At 42.0% G+C, this 21323-nt stretch overlaps 1 protein-coding gene across 9 annotated transcripts in view; it reads right to left on the reverse strand.

The window, feature by feature from the left end:
* Positions 1-1155: 1155 nt before the first annotated feature.
* The window catches only part of Cd44 (CD44 molecule (IN blood group)), an 81490-nt gene continuing 61322 nt past the window's right edge, over positions 1156-21323 (reverse strand). For 4 of the 9 annotated variants that reach the window (XM_027936736.2, XM_027936727.2, XM_027936729.2 and 1 more), the window contains 7 exons: positions 20193-20294; positions 18253-18342; positions 17169-17372; positions 14324-14377; positions 10582-10653; positions 8466-8544; positions 1156-2102 (listed from right to left, as the gene is read on the reverse strand). In XM_027936736.2, the coding sequence (XP_027792537.1) occupies positions 1898-2102; positions 8466-8544; positions 10582-10653; positions 14324-14377; positions 17169-17372; positions 18253-18342; positions 20193-20294 (806 nt within the window). In that variant the 3' untranslated portion in view covers positions 1156-1897. The remainder of the gene's footprint in view (positions 2103-8465; positions 8545-10581; positions 10654-14323; positions 14378-17168; positions 17373-18252; positions 18343-20192; positions 20295-21323) is intronic. The other 5 variants (XM_027936730.2, XM_027936731.2, XM_027936728.2 and 2 more) reach the window with 5 other exon arrangements.

Consider the following 21323-nt stretch of genomic DNA (forward strand, 5'->3'; position numbering starts at 1 on the left):
GAGTGACAACCCAGAGAAAACTGATGTCCATTTTCTTTCAACTTGAAAAGGAAAATAAAAAAGAAAACCAGGTATCTGAACATGCAAGTAGCCAAAAACATTCACAGAAGGAGAGAAAGGAGTTTTCATTTTTAAGATTGTGGCCAGAGCGGAGGGAGAAGGTCAGAGCGGGTAGGAAGAGCAGTGGTTGGGAAGGAGTGGAAAGTTTGCATCTCTCCTTTAAATATACCCTTCCTGTCAACTCTTTGTACAAACCAGTCCTCATTTTTAAGTAGGGATTTTTCCCCCCTTCTTTTCCTATTTTTGACTTGAAAAACATTGCCTGTGAAGCACAGCAGTTCAGGCAATGAGCGACTTTTCTGGAAGCCTAAAAAGGGAGAACCCTTACTTGAGAGCGTCAACCTTATCGGTTATGAGTAGCCCCTGGAAGTTCCAGGACCAATGGCACATCCTGAATGATGAAGAGGTGCCCCAAAGGACTTGCCAAGTTGGAAAAACACAGGACAGAGGATAAAGCCATTATTCTCTTGTTTAGCCATAAACCTGCTTTTCTGGTGATAAGATTCCAGTGGTGAGAAACCCTGTAAACTTTTGAGGGATTCCCCAGGAACTTAACTCATCCCAGTCAGAAACTGCATGGGGGGCAGACAAACAAATATGCCATAAAACAGTGGAATAAGATCTATACCACATACCCCCACCACCTACCAACCTATGCCAATCAGTTGGCCACTGACCATACTTTTTCATTTATAATCATGAGAGGTCAAAAGGCATAATGATATGTTTTTTTGGAAATCACCACTAGGGTCAGCATCTATGAAATGGGACCCCACAAATGGCAGGTGATAAAAATGGAATATGATTTCTCAAAACCCTTCAAGGGAACAGAAAGGTGGCCATTAAAACCCCAAAGCGGCTGAAGCTCTTCTGCTCACAATTCTGACTCCAGAATCCAAGAGAAAGCTTTTGAACAGCCTCAGAAATCAAACAGTGCTGCCTTCCTTGATCTGTGAGGTTTGGCTGAGGGATCCTGAGTGGGAGTCCAGGGACTCTGAGATGAGTTTAAGGAGGACCATTCTCAGATTATCCCAATGAGCTCTAGAGACCCAGGCGTTGCTGGTTTTAGAGACAGAAGGATCACAGCACAAAGGGTTAAAATGGAAGAAGTACAGATATTTATTATGTATCAGCTGAAACCCTTTTATGCCTCTGACAAAGTAACCTAAAAAAAAATCATACTGATCAAAGGACCACCAGGGTTTAATATTTCAAAAACACAGATAAATAGCTTACTACAGATAAATAGCTTCACCCTTTGGGTGTCTCCCAGAAGCATCTGAAAAATTTCCAGGGGCGTCTGTTTGTTAAAAGGGATGTATAACCAGTACACCCCAAACCCCTACCCTCACTGGAGAGCAATGCCCAGGGACGGGCTGCTGGAGGGACAATATGGGCCCATTCAGATTTTCTCCCAGGGACCAATCTCTTTTAGCCTCCGGGAATGTCCTTAGCTGGTGACTGTTAGCTGGGAGGTAGGGTATGGAGAAGGTTGGGAATCAGACACATGTATTTGTGGTCTTTGTTAGAAGCCATCTTTAGCACACCCTGAAGGGGTGAAGGCCTCTAGTGGGGAACTGGAACTGTCAGATTCTTGTGGATTATTAACTGAGTCCTAATGTCAGAAAGCAATGCTGTTTTTATAAATTGGACCTGACTTTTAAAAACAAAACAAAACAAAAAAACCACAAAAAAACAAAAAAGAGTAGAAAATTTTATGCTAAAAAAAAGTCCCCAATAAAACAATCAGTAGCACATTGCATCTGTGAAGTGTCCCAGCTCCCTGTAATGGTTATATTTCAAACTGTGGTTTCTTTTCAAGTTAATGGTGTAGATGTTACACCCCGATCTTCATGTCCACATTCTGCAGGTTCCGTGTCTCGTCGGCTGTCATAAATTGGTCTGGGGTCTCCGATGACTCCTTGTTCACCAAATGCACCATTTCCTGAGACTTGCTGGCTTCCCCGTTGAGTCCACTTGGCTTTCTGTCATCCACGGTCCCATTGCCATTGTTGATCACCAGCTTTTTCTTCTGCCCACACCTAATCATTTGTAAAACATCGAGAGAAAGGGTAAAATGAGCATGGGTTGCTGGCCTTTTGACTAAGATAAAGTGGAGACAGGGTCAAATGACTCAATCACCATCTTCATGACCATCATCACTGTTCAATCATGACCATGACCATCACCACAGTTTATAATGACCGAAAGCACTGAGCTTGATACCTTCTCTACTTTATCTTATCAACTCTTAACAACCAGCATTTCTCAAAGTGAGGTCCCTGGACCAACAGCAAAAGCATCATTTTGGAACTTGTTAGAAATGGGAATTCTCAGTGAATCAGAAAACTCTAGGGTTGGGGCCCAGGACCTGAGGTATAACAAGCCTGTGAGGGCTTCTGATGCACGGTCGGGTTGGAGAATCCGTGATCAACACTCTGGGAACCCAGCGCTATTATTATCATCCTGTCACAGGAAGAATTGGAGATCTGAACATTTAGTATTTTTCCCAAAATATTTAACAAGCAGTAAAAGAGTCAGGATTCAAACCCTGGTTGGTCTGACTCCCAAGCTCTAATTCTTCTCCTACCACACCATGCAATGGAAATGTTGACTTTTGTGAACACTGCAGCAGTTCCTGCAGACTCAGGTGAACCGTCAACATGACGATTGTAAATCATTCTGATTTGTGTGTTCAAGAAAGTTGCACTACTTCCTCTCCCCGTCAACATTTGTTGGCCTTGTCAGTGTTATTACTGCTTGCACAGAGAAGAATAAAACAACATTGTTCTAGAAATAGAGGCCATATTTTTGATTTTCCCTAACATTGGTTCACTCACGTATAACCCTGGGTAGAAGATAAATTATTCTCTGTTACTTTAAGGTTTCTTCATCACCTTACTTAAGACTCAAATGCAGAAGAAGGTTTTCTACAAATGAGCATGAGACTGTCCTGCTATTGTCATAGCGTTGCCTCACCCTCCCGGCCTGGTGCAGGGCTTCCTCTTTCCTGTAACATGATCACAGCTACACACAGAGCAGTTAGAAAACGGTGCTTAAAGGAAGCAAAGTTGCACAGTTTCACAACTACCAGGAGGGCGGGGAAGAGGAGAGAAGGACTAGCATTCGTTAAATACTTTCTGAACTCCAGACTCTTCGCAAATAATTTTCTATGATCCTTATAATAGTCCCACAAAGCAGCAATCGTCCCCATTACACAGCAGTGGAAACTGGGGCCCAGAGAAGTTTAATAACTTTCTTGAGGTCACCTAAGGGATAAGACTGACAGAGTCAATATTCAAATCTAGACTTTTATGACCAAAAGCCCAGCCCTGCTTGGCTCTTATCAGTGCTGCCAACCATCTGGATATCTGGAAACAGTATGAAGTCGGAATTGTTCACTTTGCCGCTGGATATTTGAGTTATAGAGACAAAGCCTCTATTATTCATGATCACAGGCCATTCCCTGTAGGACTGCCAAGGCTATAAACTTTAATCTCTTGTTTGGGGAAATAGAAATTATACCTCCTCCACAGGAGGTGGATCTTATATCCTCTGGCATGAGGCTTGGTGAAGGGTAGAGGGAAAGATGCTTGAACTACGGAGCAAAGTTACGAGGACAGGGGGCGTGGTTAAAGCCCACAGAGTAGGGTGCATGGTCAAGAGCAGGGTTTGGGAGGCTGGGCTGGGAGACCTTGCAGCTGTGTGACCTGGAGCTATTCAACCTCTCTGAGCTTCAGTTTTGGGTACTTGTGAAATGAGGCAATGGAGAGTTATCAGCCTCACAGGAGAATGGAGAGACCTCAACACAGATCCTGGTACTCAATAAAAGAGTCTATTATTGTTATTATTTATTGCTTTTATGAACAATGTGGGTTGAGGACACTAAGCACTTAGACGGGTATCCGGAATTCAGGAAGCGATCAAGAAGAGGCTGACTGTAATTGCTGGCATAACGAGAGGCATGTGAAATGGACTAGGCTGATTTCCTCTGGCTGCCTCCTCCTCCCATCATGTTTTATGTACTATTAAAAGGGTTTAAAGGGCTACAACTAGACTGCCACTTGCATGATTCTAAATTCTCAGGTGGTATTCTGTGTTCTTTGGAGGAAAGTTGCCTCATTAAAGTAATTTCTATTTGCCTGCCCACTGGATGGGTGAGCAGGGGAATGAAGTACTGTGGCAAAGTGATTTGTAAGCATAAAAACCAAAAATCTGTCTCTGCATGCAGGGGCGGGGACGAACACGTTATTAATCTAAATGAAGCTGATTTTGGAAGTAAATAGCACTTGACCTTAGAACACAGGAATACTACACTTGACCTCTGGCTGGCTCCTCTCCTCTTTGGATTTATGTATCTCCATTATCTGTCTGAGCTCTTGGAGGAGGGTAAGACGATTCTCATAAATAACTCAGTCCAATATTGAGTGATCTAGGTGCTTAATAAATAGTTTCAAAAGATAAGGGCTAAATTTTCCATTTTCCTTAGTTCTAGGAATGAAGGAGGAACAGCAGCTGAAGAGACCTTAGGGATCATCCAGCTCAACTCCTTTTTATGTAAACTGAACACTGAGTCCAGAGGTCACGGGTATTGTCCAGAGTCACATTGCCAGAGTCACAGCTTAGACCTTATGACTCCCAAGGCCGGGGATCCTTGCTGACTTGTGTTTTGCCTTTGTCTTCTCTCATGGAAAGGTCCCGCTGTGACCAAGCACAGTGACCACCAGATGGAGGGCTCACCAGGAGGGGGCAGGGCAGGCTGGATGGGCTTTAATATCCAGGTAACGAACTTTTAGGACATGGTGGAATTTATCTCAAAAGGCTTCGTTGGCAACTAACTTAACAACTGATTCACGTCTCTTCTACCTGAAAAATCTTTAAAAGATATTTAGGAATTTATTTTGCGTTGTTTTAGAACTGTGCCATCTAACACAAGTAACCACCAGCCACAGGTGTTAAGTGTCAACTAAATTTAAACAAAATGAGTAAAATTTAAAATTATTATTTTATTTTGGGGGCTACTGAGGATTGAACTAGGGACACTCGACAGGGTCTCACTGAGTTGCTTAGCACCTGGCTTTTGCTGAGGCTGGCTTTGAACTCGAGATCCTCCTACCTCAGTCTCCTGAGCCACTGGGATTAAAATTCACTACTTTGGTGGAACTAGCCGTGTTTTAAGTGCTCATGAGCCACAGGTGGCTAGTGGCTATGGACAAACAGTACAGATGCAGCATGTGTCCATCACTCAGAAAGTGTGATTGAATAGCACTGTTGTGATCCAGCAGGATCCCAGCAAGCTAGACAGTGGAAATAGACCGGGAAGACATTTCTAAATTATGGAGATTTATGGAGGGGACCTACCAAGAAGAGGATGGGTAACTGCCTTCTGGGTTCACAGAAAATATGATTATTCCCATAAGAGCAGAGACCTGCGGAGGTCTTTTCTGCACAATCAGTCTAGAAATGTCCTTAAATCCCTCCTGTCTTGGAAAGTCTTCTCTGACAATGTCCTCAGGTCTTTTTTTCCTCTTCAGACACATTGGAAAAATTCTTTAAGGGAAAGATGCCTGCAGGCTGCTTCTCTTGGGCTTCATCCAATATCTACCACCCCAATTGACTCCTGAAATGATGTGCTCTTAGTGGGGGTAAATCAAGTCCATTTCCCCTTGGGGAGCTGTCATTCAATGAGGCTGGTTTCAAAAAGAACATCAACGAAAGCAATTTTGGAATATGGCGGGGGGGTGGGGAAAGTTGAAGAAGTCATGGAACACCCTACGTCAGTGTCTCACAGAGCACTTTGTCATGGTCAATCCTGTGCGTCAACATCAGCCACTAACATCTTTCCTCTTTCAACCATAATCCCTATACAATGGCTGGCACTGAGGGTGTTCTCCACAAATAATAAGTGACTCAAATCTGACAGGCTTATACAACCACTAAAACTCAAGATTCTTCTATGGAAGGAACAGCACGCTTCATTTTTTCTCTTCCTTCTCACCAGTGCTGATGGTCACGGGAGCCACCCAAAAGATATTTGCTGAGCTGGTCATGGTGGCACATACGTGTAATCTCAGCAGCACAGGAGGCTGAGGCATGAGGATCAGACCTCAAAGCCAGCCTCAGCAACTTAGCAAGGCCCTAAGCAACTCAGCGAAACTTTATCTCTATATAAAATATAAAAAAGGGCTGGGTATGTGGCTCAGTGATAAAGTGCTCCTGGGTTTAATGCCCGGTACCAAAATAAAATTAAAAAAGATGTTTGCTGAATGAATAAGTCTGCTTTGAGGTCCTATTTTCAACCAAACGTTCTTTGATGAAAATAGGATTCTGCATCACTCTTCAGTGTTAACACCCAAAGCAGAAAGGCCCCAGCCTTCTAACAGGATTAGAAATGGGCTGTTGGCTTTAGGAATGCAGTAAACATTCAGGGCCTGTGCAGCCGTTAACCATCCTTTAGCTGAGTGGCAAATCTGTTTTCAATTATCAAATCGGGACACAGTAATTTATGGCGTTCACACAGCTACTTTCCCAGTGAGATACTTGCTCTGTTGGGTCCTGTGTGTCCCTGTTTGCCTGTTGCTATGGTGACTGCTGGTCTTGGGAGGATAGGACCCGGGATCATGAGGCCCTGTCCTCTCTGTTGCTGCTGACAAGACAGGGAGCTAACCCTCCACGATGTACCGACCCCAGCTGCTCTTGGGGACAGCTGAGCTGCTTCTCGGAGGGCTCCCCACGTCGACAGCATGCAGGCCAAGGTCTCCATGGTGACATGTGCAAAACTTATGGACTGTATATGTGAGCATTAGGGGTACATTCTAGGGCCTGCGACAAAAGGACTGATTTCAAACAATGGGAAATTCATATTTAATTGAGCAACAGTAATCCAAGGGAAGACAAGGAAGCCGGGGGAAGTATAAAGATTCTTTGTCACATTATTTAGATTCATCTTTTTTAAAAAATCCCTTTTCATTAATAGGAGCACATAGGTTTTTTAGACCCCTGGTTCTTGTTCCTTGTGTGACTGATTTTTTTTTTTTAATGCTCTCAAAGGTATATAGAGAAACACAGCTATTGACTTTAATATAGTACTTTTTTTTTGGTAGTGTGGACTGAACCCAGGGGCACCAAAATATACTACTTTTATTAACTTGTACCAGTATAAATTTGGTACTATCGATTTCCTCAGATAATTGGAGACTACAAAGGTTATGCACAACATGGTATTAGTTGTTTATTGTTTTCTAAAAGTGAACAACCAAGAGTCTATAATTCCTCTCTAGGTCTTCTCCCAAACTAAGGGGCATTTTCTGGCCTGTGAGATGATTCAGAGGCACAATGCAGGCAGCCCTACCTGAAAATAAGATTCTCTTACTTTAGAAGCAATCCCGGGGGACATCTACGAACGGTTTAATATTACAAAGGTTTCATAATGAGTCTTTAAAGAGTCTTGGGCAGAAAATTTCCACTTATATAAAAGTACACCTTTATTTTAAAGTCTGCCTGGTTAATGCTCATTTCCTCTGTTGCGAGAATTATTATTGTCCTCCTGTTCACCCTGGGTAGCATTATTTCTGGTGCCTGCTTGTGGCTTAACTATGTGTATGTGCCATGCAAATAATCTTCAAACTGCTAAGCCCTGGTTGAGGTAGGAAGAGAGAGGGGCCTCTAAGGACAGGCAAAGAGAACACTTGCCCATTCTCTCTAGGTCTTCTCTGTCTTTATCCACCGGAGTACTCTGTCTTTACCCACTCTCCTAAGGAAAGTTCTTTATTGTTCCATAGATCTCAATGTTAGCAAGTTTTCCTAGGCTATAACCTGAATTCTTGTAACTGCAGCTTCCAGAAAATAGAAAACATTATTACAAAAAAAAAAAAAAAAAAAAAAAGACAAAGCTAATTCATGCTTCAGGCAAGGGTTCTGGAAGGGTTCCATGGATGTCAGGCTAAAGATCCCTGAATCTTTCCATATTTTGTGGATCCTCAAAGCACTTAATAAATGTTTATTTAACAAATCAATGAATGAATCTTTACTTTGTTGTGAGCTATTTCATAACTTTTATGAGAGAGAGTCTTCATTGGGTTTAACTCTGCAAAAATTAAGAACCATGAGATTCAATAACCACTTAAAAGTGGGGGTCCAACTAATCACCAATGTCTCCTTTCTCTAAAGAATGGGACAGGAGGGTTTCTTAAACTGTGCCATGCCCACCAAGCCCTGGGATCTTGTTAAAGCCCAAACTCTAAAATAGGAGGTCTGGGGTTGGGACTAAGATTCTGCATTTCTAACAAGCTTCCAGGAAGCCAAGGCTGCTGGTCACAGGAACTACACTCTGAGCAGCAAGGACATAAAGCCTCAGTTTATTGATGCCTCCCCCAAGTCGCAGGCCCCAAGGGGCAGCCTCTTACCTTCTCCGACTGTTGACAGCAATGCAGACTGCAAGAATCAAAGCCAGGGCCAAGAGGGAGGCCAAGATGATGAGCCACTCTGGTGTGAAGGAACCAAAGGACACGCATGAGCTTTGGAAATGTACTTTGTAAAACCAAAAATGCAGTTTAAAAATCAACCTGTTTCAAATAAGAACCACAGTCAGCACCGAGAGCCCTCCAACCAAAAGGTTCAGCCACCAGGCAGGTCATTGTAAAATAAGAATTTTTCTGTAGCTGCTTGTCCAACAGGCCTCCTGAATGAATCTTTTATCATCAGTCAGCATTTTCAAGTCCTACCACGAGAAATCTCTTTCCAAAAACATCTAGGGTGACTTGTTGAGACTTGTAGATGCCTTTGGTGCAGTATTAAAGAAATTTATGCTTCTTTTGAAAGAAACATTCTAAACAAAAATGAAGGTCACATTCTAGTGAGTGTGGCAAAGGACCCTGCTTGGGAGGTAGAAAGCAGGTGAATCTGTGCACACGTAATGAGGGTCATTTGGCTCCATTTGCAAGAGTTTTCAAAATATTCATGCTTTTGATCCCATAGTTATACTTCCTGGAACTTATAGAATCTCAAAAGTAGCTGTAAAGATGCACTTTACTGTGCTGTTTCTAATATTAAAAGTTAGGAACAACCCAATATCTAATGGTAGGGGATTGGTTAAATAAATTAGGATATATCCATTGTATATATCCAAAAAGAAAATAGTAAACTATGTGAAAAAGCTGTGGTCAACCACCAGGAATGGTTGACCAGACCACACGCACCATACAGTTCTATTTTTGTACATAAATTACATTGAAAGACAACAGGAAGAATACAGATGAAAATAGTAACCATGGAGCTTCTGAATGGTGAGATATTTTTGTCCATTTGTTTAGTTATATTTTTGAAAATCTCTTTGATACCATGTATGACTGTGCCCTATTGAAATACTATACACTTGTTTTAAGGTCAGGCTTTGATAGGATTAAGGTAGGACTTGGCAAGTGCAAGTTTTATATGCTTGCAATGAACCAGGGCTTGAGAAAGAAGAAAGATGGAAAGTCATTCATTGTCCACTTTCTTGAGAAGTCTTGGTTTCCTCCTATTTCCTGCTGGGTACCACCTTTGGCTCATCTCAAATAGGTGGGGAGGCTGACGGGAGTGTACTATTTCTCCAGCCTACGCTGCACCTTGGCCCTGGTCTCTGGATCTGAGATGTTCCACATTCACTCTCACTTGAGCTGGGAAGACACCTACTGCCAGTCACAGCTTCCTGCATTTCCCTTCTCCTTCCCTGTCCTCCCTGGCAGCCCATCCCCTCTCTCCAGAGGCTCTGCCTTCAAGTGTGCTCAGACAAGCTGAGGCAGAGGAGCCAGGCATACACCACATTCTTCTCTTTTCCCACGAGTGGCTCAGTTTGGAGCCCTCCAAAGAGGGGAGAATTAAAAGGGTAATTTACTATGCTGGGAGAGCTCTTCCTCTCTGTAATCGCCCTTTACCAATGGTCAGTTCTGATCCTGAGCCAAATAAAGAACTGGCTTCAGATGTCTCAAATCTTGACACTCTTAAAAGTCAGGTGTCCACCCCCCTCACTACTTGCACATATAATATTTTCTGAAAAGTTTTTTTTTTTTGACTGGATCAGTGGATTGACCCTCATGAAAAAAGTAATGAAGGGAAAAGAAGAATGCTTTGCTCCACCCAACACAGATGGTCCTTATATCTCCTCCTTATTTGCAATGCAAAAAAAAAAAAAAAAATCCAGCCCAAGAAATAAAGGGGACAGTTGGTGGGAATAGGAAGGTCCTAGGAGAGCTCGGGTAATCACTCATTTGTGAAGAAAACTTTAGTAAATAACATAGCACTTCTCTGAGACAGGCCAGGGGATCTGAATGTGAGCTCAGCCCACCTAGGTGACCCAGGGGACCAAGGAAACAAGAGTGTTCCATCCTTTTCTTCCAAGAAGCATGGTACTCTCATTCATTCTTAAACTTTCAAAGAGAAGCCATCAGGTTCAGGGGACCTTAATTTAGGAGAATGGGCATTTGATTGGGTTTCTTCTTCTTCCTGGAACATTCTGAGAAACTTTCTTTTTTTTTAACTCACCTGGAATGTGGGGTTTCCTTATAGGCCCAGAAGTCGTGGTTGCCCCACCTTCTTGACTCCCACTTGAATGTCCTAAGGGGAAAAGCAACAAGATCTCTTAGCTCAAGTTTGGAATGCATAACCAGGAGTTCTTTCCAGAGCAACACGTGGGGCCAAGTTCCAAGGTCTGCATCACTAAGAAACTATTTATAGATTGAAGCCACAGACATTTATGGTGTTATGTAAAAGACATTGCAAGACAATCCACCCCCCTCAAGAGTTCCATGCAATTAAGGGGAAGGCTCAGAAACATTATTTTGTGTCGAGAAACATGAAAATTCTTAGAAGCTGTGTGGTGCAGTGGTTAAGACTTTGGGCTCTAGCTGGGCAGCCTCGGATTCCAGTCCTACATCTGCCTCTTGCTAACAATGTGGGCTGGGCAAATTACCCTCCTTAAGTCTTGGTTTTCTCACTTATGAAATGGGGATGATAATAATAGACTACTTAATCATCATTTCACAGAGACTTAAAGAACTATGCAGTCATGGTAGTTGTGTGTAGTTATTAATCTCTATGTTTAATTTAGGACCTTGCTCCTCCAAGTGTGGCCCCTGGGCTGGCAGCATAGCCATCACTTGGGAGCTCGCCAGGAATGCAGAATGTCAGCCCTTCCTACAAACCTACCGAAGCAGAGTCTTCATTTTAACAAGATCTCTAGGGGATGCAATGGTCAGTTCTGGTCCTGAGCCAAATAAAGAATTGGCTTCAGATGTCTCAAATCTTGACACTCTTAAAAGTCAGGTGTCCACCCCCCTCACTGCTTGCACATGTAATGTCCAAACTGAATCTAAAGATCACATCTAATATCATCACAGAAGCCCAAACAAACACCAAATAATAAGGATCTGGGAGCGATGACCTTTTCTGTCACTGAAAAAATCACCCTAGTAGATTCCTTACCCATGTATTAGTGGAACACACCTTTGTTGGAAAAATGAACATTTTCTACCACTAAATATTGTAATAATAAGGAAATGATCCCAAAGTCCCAAATGGGAGGGAAGCATTGCAAGACATACAATCCACAAGTCAAAACAATAGGTGGCTTATCAAAATGAGAAGAGCATCATATTAAAATTAAAACAACAACAACAACAAAACCCCTCTAAGACACCTTGCTAAGAGACTTACCTAAATTAAAGCTTCGTGAATTTTGTGTTTGTTTTTGCCTTTTGATACTTCCTATACTACCTGAGAGCAAAACTTGAAAATGTCCTACTACAATGAGCTTTTTCCTCTAGCAAATGGGAACCTGCCATAATCTACTGAAGGCCACTGAGGAGAGAAAACTCAGATGTTTAGCCAGTCAGCAGGGACTTAAATGAATAGCTTTTCTTAGAGAGTCAGACTTTGGAATCTGCAGAACAGACCCTGAAATCTTGATTACAATGATTATTTGGGGTAGGAAGACTCCTATTTATATAATTCAATGTTTTTGTTAAAACTCATAATAGAGCAAATTCTTACCAGATGTCTTACTGTTTCAACATACTCCAGCCCATTTTGACAATGGCCTTTTACTCCACAAACCTCTAAAGTATCCAAAGCATTTACCCTAAGTGCCTGCCAGGGTCCTTGGTCATTGGCAGGTCTTCACCTGCACAAGCTGTGGGATAGTGGCCATCTAAGTTGGAGATCTTTGGCCTTGGAAACCACCTAAGGTACAGTCACTCTCTCTGGTCTTTTTTTTTTTTTTCTTTTCCCTGACTCACAGCAGCCTTTGATATTTGAAAGGGAGACCATTAATAGATCATAATCTCTTTATTTTGATTTTCCAAAAAGTGCTCCCAGCAAGGAAAGATCTGGGTGTGTACACAACAACATGAAACCTCCTGTTTGAACAATAGACACCTGCACAGGAGCCAAACAAAGAGACCAGCTCCCGCCCACCAGATTCTCACTTCAAGCAAAAGCTGAAGAGGATGGACAAGAGACAGCAGGCTCCCCTGAGCCAGAGCGTTCCACAAATCCATCTAGGGTAGGACTGGCAGGGAGAGCAACTTCTGTAAAGAGGGGCACCGGGCACTCTTGTTGGGAGGTGAGACTCAACCTGAGACATGGGCAGAGAGCCTTCATTTGGCTTCAGCTGTGAGAAAGGCAGTGGAGGAGAGAGCTTCTCAAACTTTGACTTCTACACAAACCACCTGGGGGGTGTTAAAATGCAAATGCTAATCCAGTCTGTCTGCGTTGGCCAGAGATTCTGCATTTCTAGCCAGCTCCTCAGTGGTGTCTCTGCTGCGGGTCCAAGGACCACACTTCAGAGTAGCTGGAGTCTTTTGGTTTCAAAGAGCAGTACTTTTAATAATAACTCCCTACTGTTTCCAAAATACTTGCACATTCCTGACACCTTGTGCTCCTCATAAAAACTCTAGGGGGTAACCGAGGCTGGTTGATCTGCTCCGCTCTTTACTAATAAGGATCTGAGGCTGGGAAAGGTCAAGGGCCCTACCCAAGGAACCTTCAACTTCTGTCTCTACTTCAGAAGTATTTCAAATGAGCCCTACATTCCCATGCTCTTCCATAAAGGGTTATTATCAAAGCCATCATGTAACTATCCATTTTCAGATTGGCTTTAAATCTGTAGGCAATCCTTGCCCCAACTTGGGCATGAAGGGGAGGATGATAATTTACATGGATTAACTGGTTTGTGTGAGGTCACCTGGATTTGCAATGCTAACGGGGAACCACAGTAGGCAGCAATGGCAGAGCCTCTCGCTAGCCCCAGCATGAGAGATCAGCTGCCTCATGTCAAACTTTTGCTGCCAGAAGTACTGTTTTCAGGGATGAGATCTGAGAGCAAACAGGAATCTATTTAATAATGTGTGCCTGGCAGTAACTATGGTTATAATGGATTGCTTTCTCTAGACTGTGCTTATGAGAGGCAATGAATCTCTGGGTTCAACACCTGACTCTGTCACTCAATGCTCATGCCAATTTGGCCAGGTTACTTACTTAACCTTCTTTGAGCCTTAGTTTCCTCATCTGGAACATGGGACTAAAAAATGGTCCTTATGTATGACACAGGGTTTGTAGTCTAATTAAATGAATTAATATTAGATGAACTTTGAATTTGGTGATATTGATAATTATTGCCCTATAGAAATAGAAGAAATAGCAGTCGCATATGGTCTAACCTCTGAAGTGTTTTGAACAACGCTGCTAACACTCAGTAAACTCTTAAATGCTAGCCATCGTATCATGTGACTTTAAATCAATGCCCTGTAACAAATTATCGCAAATTTATTAGTTAGGAAACTGAATCTCCAACCCTTTGTGTATCTTTCTTGGTTAGTGTGTAGAGGAACTGGGATCAGGATATTTCTCTTTCAGACTCACACTCTTAGTCATTCTGGCAGATGGCAAATGTTAACAAGCAGCCCTGCTTGAATTCTCGCTGATCCTTTCAGATGGAAGACTTTCCTCCAGAGCAGTAGTTCTCAAAGTGTGGTCCCTGTCCCAGAAGCATCAGCATTACCAGGGAATTTATTAGAAGTACAAATACTTGGGCTGCACCCCAGACCTACTGAATCAGAAACTTTCAGGGTGGGGCCCCAGCAATGTGACTTCATTCACCCTCCCTGCGATTGTAATGCATGCTAAAAATGTGTGAACAACTTCTCAGGAGACACTGACTCATACTTCATTAGTAATCTTCAGGTTCAACGATTATAACAGTAAATGACTACAGCAGTTTCAAACTCACCAGCCGATCCAGATCCATGTGTGGTATGGGACCTCCCACCTGCGTCTTGGTCTCCTGTCATGGGCAATGATGGAAGGTCAGTATGGTGCACTTGCATTTTCATACAACCCGTCACTGGGTTTAATCTTTTAAAGGTAAGCAAGGAATGATGGGAAGAGACTGGAATGGGTCCATGATATTAATGACTGCTCACTGCTTGGTGCAATGATGAGTGCACTAGAACTTTAATCAGAATTAAGGGAGCTGATGTAGCATAGGTCCTCAAGGATGCCCCTAGGAGATGTGCTTTTGGTAGAAATCCAAGAACTGTGGCAAAGAACTCTCCCACAAAAATATGATGCCCTCACAGGTCTGAGGTTGGGACTGGACATTGTGTATTTTAAATAAAGACAGTAAAAATTGGATTATGAGACTTCTGATCACTGTGTACTCTGGCTCAGGGCATGGAACACTTAAAGAGATTTATTGAAGGCAGGAAATGAATTAAAATAAAAAAATCTTGTGATGGAATGATTTAAAGATTCAAAAAGAAAAGTCAACCACCTATTTAGGGGAAAGGGGGTAAAAAAAAAGTGAAAAAAGAAATTGTGAGATGATAACATGTGAACAATGTGTATCCAGGTATTAGAATTAGTTCCCAATGATTTTTCAAAAGTCAAGTCTATATTTTCAATACCAATAGTTGATATAATCCCATCTTCTCAAACATCCATTACTATGAAGCTTAATCTTAGACCAACTCAAGAATTGCTAAAATCTATATCTACAGGTTGAATCCCGGATTTAGCCTGTGAAAATTTCCTGTCTTCTCCACCCCACAACAACACCATATTTCAAAAAAAAAAAAAAAATACTAATCATACTAGAATCTTGTTTTTAAAAAAATCACGACAATGGTATCATAAAGTGGCTGTAGTCATCCATTGAGAAGGTACCTGGAAAGAAAACAGTAACCTGATCATCTTCATTTCCCTGATGAGGAAAGGTGATCACCCTCATAATCATATTAGATAGATTGCTTTGTTCCTTGGTTGATGGTTAGAATAACAGATGGCAGCACTTGCTGAAATGCCCCATTGTAATCCCCGATACCAAAAGCACCACCAATATCACCAAAACCATCACCAGCACTGTCACCACGGTTCTGAATGTGTTAGTTCCTAGCCATAAACATAGAGACTGAGAAAAATGTATGGGCAGAAATACACTTGGATGAGTGTTTGAATGAAAACCAAGGATGGGAATCAGACTATTCACTAATCATTTACTCCACGGGGAACCATGAAAAGTCTGTCTGTATGGTTACCACCTCTTGTACACTCCACAGAAGGGATCAGTAACTGGGAATACAGATTGTACAGAAGGCCTTTTATCACCAAGGTTTTGTAAACCTTATAGGATACTGTAACTATTAAAATTGCTGTTTAAAATTTAAATCCATTAGGTTGCACAACAGGCCTTATTTTGCCAAGAGAAACTAAGCAGTCCTTTTTTTTTTTTTTTTTTGTACTAGGGATTATACTCAGGGGCACTCAACCACTGAGCCACATCCCCAGCCCTATTTTATATTTTATTTAGAGACAGGGTCTCACTGAGTTGCTTAGTGCCTCGCTTTTGCTAAGGCTGACTTTGAATTCATGATCCTCCTCCAGCTCGGCCTCCAGAGCTGCTGAGATTACAGGGGTGCTCCCAGCTGGCAGTACTCATAACATTCACTTGTCCAGAAGAAATCCAACAATGGTTCTTGGAGTTTTTTAGCAAGGAAGAATAGAACCGTGCTAAATGGAAAAACAAAAAAAAAACAAGAAATGTGAGGGGGCTCTGTCCTGCCAGTATTGCTGAAGTCAGTATTTTTTAAACTGTTTTCTTTGAAATCCCGGCGTGGGCAGCCCAAAAGAAAGGCCAAACAAGTGACCTTCTAGAATTTCTTTTCCTACATCAGGCATAGCATCACATAGCCACCTGTTTTATGTATTAGGTTTCCTTTTTTTTTTTTCTTCTTTTGGGAGGAAGGGTTGTGGAGGGAGGGTCTCTGTTATAAAAAAAAAAAAGTATATTTAAATTCACTAATTTTTAATACATTAATGAGCCATAAGAAGTACTCAAATAGCTGATACTAGGAAGAGGGAATTTGTTTTTAGTTTCCTGGCTAGAGTGAATGTTTTCTAGTTCCCCCTTTTTACTGTGAATTTCTTAATGCACAGTGAGAAACAAACAAAAGAATAATTAGAGAACTGCTTATTTGAGAAGAAAAGTCTCATTCCAAGTGCATATCAAACTTAATTGAATAAGTCATTTCTTTGCCATTACAATAAAAGAAGTGGTTTCTATTCATTAATAGTAGATTGGATCATAAAGCTTTTAGTGCGTCATAACTAGAAGAGATTAGCCACCAGCCCATCACCAAAGGTAAAATTGATCAATCCATCACCAATAAAAGATAATAGAGGAAATTACTCACACGTTTGGGTAAACTATACCAAATAGGCAGCATATATTAGTTGAATCAAATGAAATTGCCAATATTCAATTATTTCCACAAAACCATTAATTTCATATGGTTCAACTTGATAGATCACCAGATGAGGAAGAAGACAAAGAAAGAAATCTCACCATAACAACCAAATCACACACACACACAAAATGGAAAGTGCACTGGTAAATGGAAGCATAATTTTTATCCTAAATAAACCTGAGTTTACTGACAGTAGAGTTGATGTCCAGGATGAAAGTCACAAAGTTGCCTAATCACAGCGTACGTAGAAAATAGCCCTTTAATAGGAAAAAAGTGCATGTGGTTTCTCTCTGTAAAGAAAGCAAACCAGATAACAAGTGGCCAAATTACCTGGTAAAGAGCCATCAACATTAGAGGTGAAATCTCCAACAGGAACTTCAGTAACTCCAAAGACCCCAGGCTGAGCAGGGGTCACTGGGATGAGGGTCCTGTTTTCCCTTGTGTCTGGGTAGTGGGAGGTTTTACCTTCCAATGAGGTAGTGGAGTCTTCAGGAGGATTTCCACCTCTTCTTCCACCTCTGCCATCATTCCTATCTGTGTGGAGGTGGAATCAATGAAAATCCCACATGTGTAAGATCACCACCCTCCATGTGCTTCTTTTCAGAGCATGCGATTGCTACAAAAGCCTTCCTCTTGTTATCCAAGAACAAAAGCAAAAGACAGGGAAGTTGGTCACACTATTGAACAAAACTGATATTTTTCAATAGATGCCACTTGGACGGCACTCAACAGAAGTGATTGTAACACCCAGAAGAAGCATTTGTTGAAACATCTGCCTGAGCTGTTAAGGTAAGGCTTAGGCCGAGACAGCTGTGGCCTTGAAGTCAGCTTAGATACGAGACAATTTTGCGCTCTTTCTCAGCAGAATCCACCTTCAAAGATCTAGAAGGAACACCGCATTGAAAAGCAAAGCGTGAAAGATAAAATTATGCTGCCTGCAAGTGAAATAGAAAACACAAGTTTTCAAAGACCTAAGGCTACTAACTTAACTCTTCCTTCCTTTTCCAGGAGGGCACTGCTTCTTGGTCACCAGCACCACAGAGTTGCATTCCAGAGGTCAAATGGCAAAATAATGTTGTTAATGTAAAGAATGTAAAGTGATAGAATCAGACTTTTACAGCAATCGCAAATAGTAAGGAAGCAATACATTGTTTTTAAACTAAGTCACCAACTCTAGAGCTTGAGAAGTATAGCCTTAGAGATTAAGCAACACAGTTTACATTTAATGTACAATGGCTTCTAAGAGGTCTACAGAGCAGAAAATGCAGAGACCACCACCAGATGCACCTTTGGATCAAAAGAAGCAGTGTAGCAACAGCCAGCTAAGGTCCCTCCACCAAAGACATGGAAAAAGCACCCTTAAAATAGTGGTGTTTATCAACAGCTGAAGCCAACTGAGCTTTATTATCCTTACTGCTAGATGTGATAGTAGAAATGGTTGTTTGCTCTTTATCTTCTTCCAGTTCTCCATGTGACGTAGAGAAGCTCTGGGAATGACTGTGCTCTGTTTCAATGAGGGATGAAGCCAGTGTTATTTTGAACCATAATACAAGTCCTCTGAGATCTGCTAACAGGAAGGATCTACGGACAGGTGCATGGGGAGAACGAGATGTGCCACACCACAGGGAGAAGTATGCAGAAGAATTCCATTTTGTCTCTACCTTCTTCCCCTTTGTCTCTGGGTATAACCCATCAAGGTCAAGTGCCAAGGTGAAGCCTGAACCAGAACTCCCCACCCACCATGGATCAGCCCAGTTCCCACTATAGCACGGCACCCAGACCCTCAAGAAAACCAGAGAACATGGAGACATGGAAAAGGAATATTTAAATTTTAGTGTTCCTATCAGTAGACAAAAGCATCTAATTGCGGGTCAACAAACATGACTGTAGGAAAAAAATAACACTATGTAGGATACCTGTAACCACAGAAGAGAAAAGATCCCATTTAGGATGACCTGCTTGAGTAACTCAAATCAAATTTATACAAGGAAATACATAACTCCCTTCTAAAAACCATTAAGTGAAAGATACCATTTCATTCTATTATTGGTTTTTTGATCTCGTCTGTGGACAGGGATTCTCATCACTGCACCAAGGAAATGGTTCCCTGGGCAAACACAGGACCCTCAGTGTTCTGAGGTTGAACCGTTGCCCATAACTGAAATCACTTTGAGTGTTTTGAATTCATTTCATTTGCATTCTTCTAGGAAAGGTACTGACCTTTGAGTTGCAGGTGCAAGCACTCCATAAAACACACCCATCAGCCATGACCACCGCCAAATAAACATTACCAAGAGACAGACATCCACCAAATCCCAAACCCAACATCAGAACAAAAGCCAGAAGAAACATAAAATGGAAATACAAGCTCTTCATTGGCAGAAGCCAGTTCATAGGCTTATTTACCAGCTCCTTTGATGCTTCACACTGTGCTATTTATATGGCCGACAATCAACACATGCTTGCTGATCTTTTGCTGGGCCTCAAGGGCTCATATAAAAGACTCTCCCCATTATGAGTAGCAAGCAGTAAAATGAGACCCTCTCAATTCTGGATTTCCTTCATATTCTGCCAAGAAATTATGAATGACTTCAGCCTGATCTCTAGGATCTGCCTGTACATATGGTGAAAAATAAGGCTACTTGAAGTTTAATGCTGCTTCCTACTGAATGCTTAGTGATTAAAAAAAAAAGGGGGGGGGGGCATTGGCAAATGTTCCTTTCTTTTGTCCAGGTCCTCGGGGACCCTGCCACCTTTGTCAATTGTCCACAATGTGCCTTGCCCCTCCTCTGTGGGTGAAAGTGATTTCCCTCCTCTGACAATCTGGCTCCCAAAAATGTCTTTTCACAACCATGAAAGCAATCTGTCTGCCTCTACTGAAGCAAGGCTGAGAGTCCAAGGAGGTGGTCAGTTAAAACAAAGAGAAACCTCTGTCCTCTCTGAGGTCTTGGGTGTCCCTGATATGAGTACCTAGAATGCATTTGGACACCCATTTTTATCTTCTTCCTTCCTTCCTCATCATTCCTTTCTCCTTTGTTCTTTCTTCCTCCCTTTCTCTCCTTCCTTCTTATGTTCCCTCTTTCTTCCTCTTTTCCTTCCTTCCTTTATTTTTCCCCCTTTCAGAAAGTCATTGAATCTGGAAGGCACCAAAAATAAAGGTAACGTCAGGTTTCAACGACCCACAAGAAATATAGACAACGAAGACAGCGTAACACCCTGGGCTGAGCAGAGCGACGTAGCAAAAAAAAAAAAAATGCACGATTCCACCACCAAACATGGCATCTTGACCAACATGGGAAAGAGCCGAAGCAGGAAGAGAGGTCAACAAACAAGGCTGAGTGTCATCATCCTTACGAGTTGTCACTGAAATAGGTCCTGTCCCGTTGACGTCTTCCACCGAATCTGTGTTTGGATCGACAGGAGGCTGAAGCGTTGTACTATGACTGGAGTCCACATCTGAAGGAATTAAATCAGTGTTATTGCTTTATTTCCTAAACCACCGCCTAAGGGTCATTTATGTTCTGTAGCCAAGTTCGTTTTATATTTGAAACCGGTCAGAGGAAAGAAAGCACATAACTGATTTCAGAGCTCCAGAGTGGGGATAATTGTTGTTTCTCAGAATGTCACAAGAAGTAACCAGCTTTCACTGGAGGGCGGAGTGGTCTCAAAATCATGATTTTGGTTTGTTTTTGCTGAGTCTAGAAAGATGCTACATGAGCACAGGATGGGACTCCCGAGCCTTGCAGAGGCAGAAACATAACCCATGTTAGTCCCATTCTGTGCCCATGGCCTTTCTTAGACATGCAGAATCACCTCCCACCTAGTAGGCAAAATAACTCTTTAACACCCTTCTTCCCTCATTGAGTCCTTTTTTGTTTCACAAAGTGATCATGTAAATAAAACTGAAAAAAAAAATCATTACACAATACTACCTAGGCAGAGGCCACAGGAAGTAGCAGGGACAAGAAACAAGAAGCAGTGGATGTCACTGAGTCCCTCCCCAAGAAGCACAAATACGAGGCATCTTTGAAGTTTACTCTCTATAGTGATGAGTGGTGCAGAAACTTAGCACTAAAGTGTTTGAGATCCTATTTTTAATAGTTATCACAGGTCTATTCTGCTGAAAAAACAAATCCTGAGTGAAACAGAGGCCGAAGGTTGAGTCAATCCACCCACACTATTGCCTCTGGGGAAATGTAATCAGTTCCAAATGTCTCCAGAGGAAAGTGCTGAAATAGTGGGCTCCCGCATCTGCACGGAAGTCTTCACAATCTAAAAGAAAAGATCATCAAGATCTTTGTAGGATAGAAATGTAGGGCCGACTCTACTATCTCAGATTTCAAAGAAGAGGAAAGGCCAACTAACTCAAATTAAAATTCCTAGTAGATATTCTTGTTCATTTTCCTTTTTATTCATAGACTCCTTCAAGAGGTAGTATGCTCCTCTTCAGTTGAAGCCAATTGTATTGTCCTTACATGCTCACCA

Source organism: Marmota flaviventris, chromosome 9 (genome assembly GCF_047511675.1).
Source record: "Marmota flaviventris isolate mMarFla1 chromosome 9, mMarFla1.hap1, whole genome shotgun sequence".
Lineage (NCBI taxonomy): Eukaryota > Metazoa > Chordata > Mammalia > Rodentia > Sciuridae > Marmota > Marmota flaviventris.